Source organism: Corylus avellana, chromosome ca8, assembly GCF_901000735.1.
Source record: "Corylus avellana chromosome ca8, CavTom2PMs-1.0".
Taxonomy (NCBI): Eukaryota; Viridiplantae; Streptophyta; class Magnoliopsida; order Fagales; family Betulaceae; genus Corylus; species Corylus avellana.
The window spans coordinates 18076577-18086087 of record NC_081548.1 but is presented as its reverse complement, the minus strand read 5'-3'; the positions used below and the strand labels follow the sequence as shown (position 1 = coordinate 18086087).

The window sequence follows — 9511 nt, the reverse complement described above, 5'->3', positions numbered from 1 at the left end:
AAGCGCGGACATTGGAGAACAACAATAATACAGTTAAAACAATTAAATACAGAGAGAGAGAGAGAGAGAGAATACACACGTGTCACTTATCCATCATATTTTAACCACGTGATTTTATGCCTATTTTCTCAACGGCTCGTGGTGAGAAAATAGTGAATGATGTCAGGCAATAACAACGTGACTTATTGAGGAGGAAATCTCGGTAAACTCTAATGATTTGTAGGAAACTCGTGTGAAAATTAAATTTTGCATGTGGTTTCTTTCTAGTGTGGGGTTTGGCCCTTTGGGGGTTGGGGCTCGAATTGGTTTAATTGCGACTTTTGAACTGTGGTTGACAAGTATAACATGCATGTCATTACCAAATTTAATTTCTATGACTTTTGTAAGTCCTCAAATTTGACTATTCTTCCCCAAATGAAAATTTTAAAATAAATAAATAAATTAAATTAATTGCATTTACTTGTCTTAATCCATCACCCCGATTGTGATGTCTTCTTGATTTTTTCTCAACCATCTTTTAATTTTTTATTTTTTTTTTTAGCAAATCTAATGAATTTACTATTAGATTTGTGAACTCATGTGAGTTCTACAAAAATTTAATAATAAATTTACTCATTCATTAACATGGAGATAATTGACAAATGGTTGACAGAATAATTTTTATTATTTCTCAAATTTAATTTGATTAATGTACTCTACCCATTTATTATTAAAATTACAGTGTCCCCCTTTTACCTTAAAAAGATAAAAATACTCATAAAATTCCTTTAACACGGCCACATCCTGGGTTGGATTTTCTTGAATTCTTTACTTTTGTTTTGTTTTGTTTTGTTTTGTTTTTATTATTATTAGTCAAAATGGAGACATTGCCATCCTAATGATAAATTGATAAAAGGGCATTAACCAAATTAAAAGATTGAGAGAGTTATTACCAATTGAGTGATAGATCAAAGAGATAAGTGTAATTACCCTTTTTCTTTTCTTTTTTCCTTAGCAAAATAGATTTGATTAACATTTACAACAAAAACACAATGATTAAATGTAGATTGTTGACGTGGGTGCCTTTCACCCATCTAGTTTTGGGCCCCATTGGTTTTACGTTTCTTTGTTTTAGGGTTGGAAACTTTTTCCTTGTCTGATTGGTGTTGGTGTCTCCTTGACCAACTTGGACTTGTATTGGAATTCTCCTGCGTACAACAGCCAACCTTAGCTTCTATATAAAGGTGTTTTCGATGTGTAGTGCGCCGAACAGCTAGCAAGGTTTTGTAGTGGCTTACGCATCACATAGCCGCACAAAGAAGAGAATAAAAGGCACGCTGCTGTGTGTGATAAAATTAGATGGGCGCCGACTGTTTTTTTATTGGTTTTGGAGGAGCCAAAACAAAATAGAAAAAGAAAGGGTGTTACGGTGAGAAAGAAAAAGAATTTGTATTCATTTCTTTTTGTATTCTCTTTGATGAATAATTTGTATTGTCTGATAGTGAGATTTAGGTGTATTGAAATTTTTGGTCTGAGTGATTTTCTCTCTATTATATTTTTGTATTCCATTTTTCATAGTAAATTTCTACGTGATCGTCTCCGCTAGTGGACGTATCTCACATTGAGGGAACCACTTAAATCTTGGTGTTATCTTGTGTGTGATTGTTATCTCCTTATTTAACCGTAATTGTGATCGTGTATTTTTGCACAAGTGGTATCAAAGCTCAGGTTCGAAAATCAAATTTGACGGCAAATATGACGAGTATCAAGTTGGAAGTGGAGAAGTTTAATGGGAAAAATAATTTCTCTCTTTGGTAGAGAAGGATGAAGGATTTGCTGATTCAGCAAGGAGTTCACAAAGGCGCTATTGGGAAAGGTGAAGAAACCCAAGAAGATGGAGAATGATGTTTGGGAAGAGATTGATGCAAAGGCTACCAGTGCGATCCATCTTAATTTATCAGATGAAGTCATTCACAATGCGATTGATGAAGAAAAGACTAAATCAATTTGGCAGAAATTGGAGAGTCTGTATATGGCGAAAAATTTGACGAATAAGTTGTACGTGAAGAAGCAGCGATATGGTTTACAAATTGAGGAAAATACAGATATGCTAGAGCACCTCAACAAGTTCAACATGTTAAATACACAGTTGCTGAATTTTGCAGCAAAGATTGGAGAAGAAGATAAAGTGATACTTCTATTGGCATCTCTTCCCACTGTTTATGATCATCTAGTTACGACATTGTTATATATATGGGAAATAGACTCTGGCATTTGAAGAAGTGACGGGATCTCTCTTGTAACATGAGACGCGGAGGAAACCTGTTAATGATCAGGCTGATGGGCTTATGGCACGGTTTGAGCTAAAGCGTGGAAAAGATAAGTTTAAGGGGAAGAATGACAGAGGTAAGTAGTATCGATCTATATCACGATCAGCACAGGGTGGAGAATCTCTGTCATATGCAAAAGATGTGAAGTGCTATTATTGTCACAAGAAAGGGCACTACAGAAAATTTTGTAGACTGATAAAAGAAGACCTAGAAGATAAGAAGAATCAGAAAGGTTCTGCAGATTCAGTTAGTGTGGCCAATGGTGAGTCTAATGATAGTGAGGTTAGCGCAGATGTTCTTATAGTTTCCTCAGGTAAAAATTTTCTCATAGACTCTTGGGTTTTGGATTCTGCTTGTTCATATCATTTGTGTCCAAATATGATGTGGTTCAACACATTTAAATCATGTAATGTGGGTACAGTGCTAATGGGCAATGATGCTTGTTGTAAGGCCATTGGACTAGGTACCATAAAAGTCAGGATGTTTGATGGGATTGTCAGGATACTCACTAATGTTAGATATGTTCCCGGCCTTAAGAAAAATTTGATCTCATTAGGCACATTGGACTCTTTAGGCTATGGTTATTCAGCCAAAGATGGAGTTATGAAAATAAATAAATGGACTATGTTGATAATGAAGGGCAAGAAAATTGGCAATTTGTATAAGTTACTCGAGGACACAGTTACAGGTGGAGTTGCAGTGTCCACCTCGGCAAAACCAAATAATGATAACACAGTTTTGTGGCATATGCGGCTTGGTTATTTAGGCAAGCGTAGTATGTTTGAGCTTCACAAGAGGAATTTGTTGAAAGGTGTGAAGTCATATAAATTGGGTTTCTGCAAGTACTGACTGTATGGGAAGCAACGGAGAGTCAGCTTTAAGGTGTCGTCTCATACGAGCAAAGGAGTTCTCGACTATGGTCACTCAGATGTTTGGGGACCAGTGGCAGTGCCATCAAGCGGAGGTGCACATTATTTTGTCAGTTTTATAGATGATTTTTCAAGAAAGGTCTAGATGTATTTTATGAAGCACAAGTCAGAGGTTTTCACCATCTTCAAGCAGTGGAAGGCACATGTGGAAAATCAAACTAGAAGAAGAATGAAGTATCTGAGATTTAACAATGACTTAGAGTATAAAGACACTGCATTCTTGGAATTCTGCAAAACATAAGGCATTACGCGTCACTTCACAATGAGAGGGACTCCACTTCAAAACGAAGTTGCCGAAAGGATGAACAGAACACTGTTGGAAAATGCGAGATGTATGAGGTTGAGTGCAAGATTGCCAAAGATTTTTATTGGCTGAGGCAATTAATTATGCATGCTTCATCACCAACTGATCTCCAGTTGCTGGGATAGACTTCAAGGTTCTAGAGAAAGTATGGTCAGGTAAATTGGTTGATTATTCTATGTTGAGAATATTTGGTTGTTTGACATACATTCACGTGCAAAGTGGAGAGCAATCAAAATTAGATTCAAAGTCAAGAAAGTGTATTTTTCTTGGTTTGGAATCTGGTGTTAAATGTTATAGGCTTTGGGATCCAGTCTCAAAGAAGAAGATTGTTAGCAGAGACGTGGTATTTGCTGAGGCCTATATGTTAAGAAAGGGTGAGGGTGAAGCATCAACTGACAGTCAGAAAGGGAAACAGGTCATGGAGGTGGAGCTTGATGAACAGCATTCACTCACGAACATATTTGATGACAAAGAATCGTCAAGAGATTCAAAGCACCGAGAAGAGCCTTATTCTTTAGCAAGAGGCGGAGAGAAATGTGATCAAAAAGCACCGGAGCGGTATGGATTTGAGGAAATGGTTTCCTTTGCTCTGACAGCTGGTAATGGAGACTTATCGTTTGTTCAGAATGGCATGCTAAAAGAGATGGAGTTACTACAAAAAGGTAAAGCTTGGAAATCGACAGAATTGCTCAAGAGAAAGAAGGCTAAAGAGTGCAAGTGGGTCTATAGAAAGAAAGGGTCATCAGAGAAAGCTGTGTGGCCTAGAGGACTGGCAAAGAAGCATGATAGTATGTCTAAACCAGGTCCTATGCTCAAGGTCAAGAGGTGCTTGGCTTGAGTGTCACTTGTGGATTGTGATAGCCCTTAGGGGCTTGAGCGGAGACATTGGAAGGAGATTCGTATTTCACCCACCTAGTTGACATGGGAATAGACATCACTTGTTGACGTGGGTGCCTTTCACCCACCTAGTTGTGAGCCCCATTGGTTTTATGTTTCTTTGTTTTAGGGTTGGAAACTTTTTCCTTGACCAACTTGGACTTGTATTGGAATTCTCCTACATACAACAACCGACCTTAGCTTCTATATAAAGGAACCAGCCCATGTGTTTTCGATGTGTTGTGCGCCGAACATCTAGCAAGGTTTTGTGGTGACTTTGTAGTGTTGCGGTGCAATACGCATCATAGAGCCACACAAAGAAGAGAATAAGAGGTGGGCTGCTATGTGTGATAAAAGAGGGGCGCTGACTGTTTTCTTCTTGGTTTTGGAGGAGCCAAAACAAGAGAGAAAAAGAAAGGGTGCTACAGTGAGAGAGAAAAATAGAAGAGACCAACCACCATCGTATCCAGTAAAAGAAGAAGAGTTTGTATTCTTGTCTTTTGTATTCTTTTTTAGGAATAATCTCTATTATGTGATAGTGAAATCTAGGTGTATTGGAGTTTTGGGTCTGAGTGATTTTATTTCTACTATATTTTTGTACTCCATTTTTCATAATGAATTTCTTCATGATCTCTTCTGCCAGTGGACATACATCACATTGAGGGAACCACTTAAATTTTGATGTTATCTTGTGTGCGATTGTTCTCGCCTTATTTAATCGTAATTGTAGTAGTGTATTTTTCCACAACACACCTTAACTTTTGTCTATTATTTATCAATCTCTTAAACCTTTGTTAAGACGTAAAATAGGGTATTACAATAATGGAGTCAATCCTTCTGTAGGCATAGAGTTAAGAGCGTAGTGTGCGTAGATGAGCTTTTTCTTTTTTTTTTTTTTTTTTGGCTGAGGAGTAAAGGAAATGAATTCTGGGTTGTGATATTTTGGATTTGGGTTGGGCATTTCTTGGATTGATCCCTCTATTTATAATCCATATCAAAATGAAATTGGGCTATTTCTTGTTATAGAATTGGGCCTAGTTCATTGCTTTCTGCTTACACTCATCATGAAATTTGGCTATTTCCTATTTGCAAACACTTGCCTGATTATATCAGTGTTTTATTTATGATAAATATTGGTGATTTATTGTTGTAATTATTAGAGACCATTTGATAAAGCCCTCGCTTCATAAGTTAGCAGCCACCTACCTTGGGGGGTGGGGGCGGCCACCCATCTTTTTTTTTTTTTTTTTTTTTATAAAAAAAAAAAAATTAATGTGTGGGTGAGAAAGAGAGAATTTTTAAGTTTTTTTTAGTATGTTTGATTGTTATAAGTGTCAATTTTAAGCGCCAAATTACCTTATGACGCTGGACTAATATCTTTTAAACAATAACAATGTTCAAACGACATCATTCATGTGTTTAAATGTGTCGTTTGAACAATGTTACTATTCAAACGACACTTTTTGACGAGTGAATAGCTACCTAATATTTGAATGGTATCGTTTGAACAGTAATAATATTCAAGAGACATTACTTTAAAAATAGTGTTATTTGAACAGTAAAAAATGCGCCTTATTATTATTATTTTTTTATTTTTTTCAAAATACACCATCCCAAACATCATTAAACACCCCCTCCCCCTCCCACCTCCGCCCGCACCACCCCTTCCCCCTTTTTTTTTTCTTTTTTTTGGTAGTGAAAGGTCAAACATCATTAAACCCTCCCCCCCCTCTTTTTTTTTTTTTTTTTTTTTGTAGTGCAAGGTCAGTTCAATAAAGAAACTCCAAATAAAAGTTTACAAGATATCACGGTAGAAGTTGAATGAACTACTTAGAATTATGATAGTTGATTAGAGTCCATCTTTGCTGGTAATTAAAGAAAATCTTTTATTTTGTGCCAAATATTGGACGGTCTAGATGGATATGGATGCAATGCTACAAGCCTACAAGTATTCAAGAGCAAACCTAAGAAACCGACCAAAAGGCAAAAGCCAGTGACATGTGAGAATGGCACAGTGGCACACTGTCAATACGCGCTTTCAAGTTTCAAGCCCAGTGTTCATTGTACGTCCAAGTCCTCGACTGCGATATTCATAAAGATCCCGGTGGAATTTTTTACACCACTTCCGAATATAAATAATTTTTAAAATTATTATTAAATATGAGATTAATTTTTATTAAATTTAGAAAAATGAGAATAAATGTAGTATTACTTTAAAAGTAGTGGATTGTTGTCTGATCCACTAAGATTGACTTATATAGTCTACACTCATATCTCGATACAACTCGAATATAATGTAAAATTAGCAACTTTACAACTCGAATATAATGTAAAATTAGCAACTTAGAGTAAATGAGTTTAATCTATTTAATTAAATAATTTAGATTAATATTTACTTATGTAATCTTGTACTCATGTCTCAACAGAACGACCCAAAAGTTGAGATGCAAACATAAACGAAAAGCTCACGAGAGCACTCACTTTATTGTTAAATGTCTGTTGCTCAAACCCACAGATATAGATCGAGAGAGACACACTAGCCCACCACGTACAGTTTACATATGCATGCTCTCATCATTTTCACATATCATTATGGCCTTTCGCCAATGTAATTCCCAGGAGGGTCATAGTTGCAAGTCATGAAAACCCCTCTGTCGCCCAAACACTTCACCCTGGCGCACCCAACTCTCCTCGTCGAGCTCCACACTATCTGAGTGTAATGCCCGCATTGCTCGCCGCCGGCGCACGAGTTCGACCAATAATCGTACCACTGGCGCTCCGAAACCCAGTCCGCCACTGCCTGAGACGGCGTCCAGTCGTTGCCGCTGCCCCAAAAGATGTTCTCGCCGTAGGGCCCGTCGGAGTGCTCCAAAGCGCAGTCAAAGCGTCGTTGATTGGCGTACCATTGTGCGTAGCGCGCCAGCTTTGCGTCCCACAGCAAGGGCCGCAGCCGAAGGGCGAGCCGAGCGACATTGTGAGGAGCCAAAAACTGGCTCGCTTGGCTTACGTGCTGGCTTTTGGTTGGGACAGCATGGGTGGTTGAGATTAGCAGAAGAAAAATGGTGATCGTGCCCAACGCAGGTTTCATTAGGGACATTTTTTGGGGGGGGAGCTTAATTTGTAGAGGGGTTCATAGGATTTATAATTAAGAAGATGGGAGTAGTTGGATTGGAGGGTATAAAGTGTCAACGCAGCTGGGGTGGCACCCATGTTCGATAATGATTGCCACATTTGTTTTTGTAGGGGAAAAAAAAGTCTCGAGTTGAACTCTTTTCTAAGATTTCATAATTTTAACTTGGCCTTGTCTGTTTTTCTTTTTAGATGTTGGTTTAATGGAAGGTAGTAATTTGTACGATCTCACGTGTTGGGTTTGGATCGTGTATAAAATTATATAGGTCAATTATAGAACATGATACTCTCCAGTCCATTATGGACCGGAAAATATCCAGTTCATGGCTAGAATTTCATCTCAAAAATTCTATGGTCACAAATAGGACACATATTCCACTAATAAAAATAATAATAAAATATTATTTTAAATTTTTTTTAAAAAAAATTAAGAAAAATAAAATAAAAATAAAAGAGCCACCCCCCTATGGTCGCCAGCCACCCCTTTCTTCTTTTTTTTCTTAAATCTTTATTAATTTTTTTTAATTTAAAATAATATTTTATTATTATTTTTATTTGTGGGATATGTGTCTCATTTGTGGCCATAAGATTTCTGAGATGAAATCCTAGCCATGAATTGGATATTCTCCAGTCCATAATGGACTGGAGAGGATCCTGTTCTGTCAACTATAACCTGATCTATTTAATTAAACAGGCCGGTTAAACCCCTCAATTCGAACCCTCTAATTTTGTATTGGGTTCATGTTGGGTTCGCAGGTCATGTCAAAAATTGTCTACCATTATGTCTTGTGTTAGGTTCAAGTTGTATCAAAGCATGAATATTAAACTATATAAGTTAATCTTAATATAACCCATTAAATTAAACAAGTTAAACTCCTCAAATTAACCTAATCATTTTAATTTCGTGTTGAGTTTATATCGAATTTAGGGGTTGTATTAAGAATTGTCCGTCGTAGTTTAATGTTTATGGTTAAAGACATTTTTGGTACATATGGTTTAACTTAACCAAAAATCAAATAGACTTTTTCGGTTTAAAAACTTGCCAGAGATGGTACAACATGTATGCATCCAATAAACATAGATAATACTTTCGTCCATATTCGATTTAATATTTTAACAGCGTACCACGTCAACTTATTTAGCAATTAACACGTGTCTCACTCATAGGAAATTAAAATCATAATTTTAATGGTGTATTGACTATGATTTCTTTAGTACTAGAAGTTGAGCATATATATATATATATTAAAGATTCAGACTTGTTCAAAGCTCTCATAGTCATAGTAATGAACTATAAAAAAAAATAATAATAATAATTGATATATATTATATGGTTTGTTGCAAAATCTAGCATTGAATTTGAGAGAATCCAATCAAATTAAAGCCTTTGTAATCTAATGGGAGAAAAAAAAAAAAAATTGTTGAATATTGTGAATAAAAAATACTTATTATATATGTACAGCCTGCAATAATTAAAATATCTCCCAAAAAAAAAAATCACTTTTGTCTTTCGTCCTTCATACAATTTCTAATTCTTTTGAGAATAAATAAATTATATAATAATGCTAAATTAATAAATTATTTTTTCTTCTAACACATAATGCCGTCCCAGCGGTTAGCAGTATATGATATCGATAGTCTGGGACACGATGGCTAGAAGATTCCCTTTTGTTTGTTGGAACTTAGAATGTTATTAAATTTGGTTCTTTATTAATTAACGGCGAAATCAACGGAGCGGTGAAATCAATTACTCTGCCGGCTCTTCCTTCCCGACAAGCATGAATCGCGCATGCTCTTCGTCAAATTAAGAGAGTAGTAGGAAGAAAAAGGTTGTCGCACGTACGTAGTCGTAGACTTGTGTGGTTGTACGTGGAATTTTGTCATGATTGAATTTGATGCTCAGAAAGTAATCATTTACTTAATTTAGTTGATGCGCAGGTTGCTGCTCTGCATGCATGGGATAA

The 9511-nt window shown here is 36.3% G+C and overlaps 1 protein-coding gene across 1 annotated transcript; it reads right to left on the bottom strand.

Annotated features, from left to right (window-relative positions):
* Window positions 1–6932: 6932 nt before the first annotated feature.
* Window positions 6933–7659, bottom strand: LOC132190475 (pathogenesis-related protein PR-1-like). Its single transcript, XM_059605474.1, has one exon. The coding sequence runs from the start codon at window positions 7513–7515 to the stop codon at window positions 7009–7011; it is 507 nt and encodes a 168-aa protein (XP_059461457.1). The 5' UTR covers window positions 7516–7659; the 3' UTR covers window positions 6933–7008.
* Between the last annotated feature and the right edge of the window lie 1852 nt (window positions 7660–9511).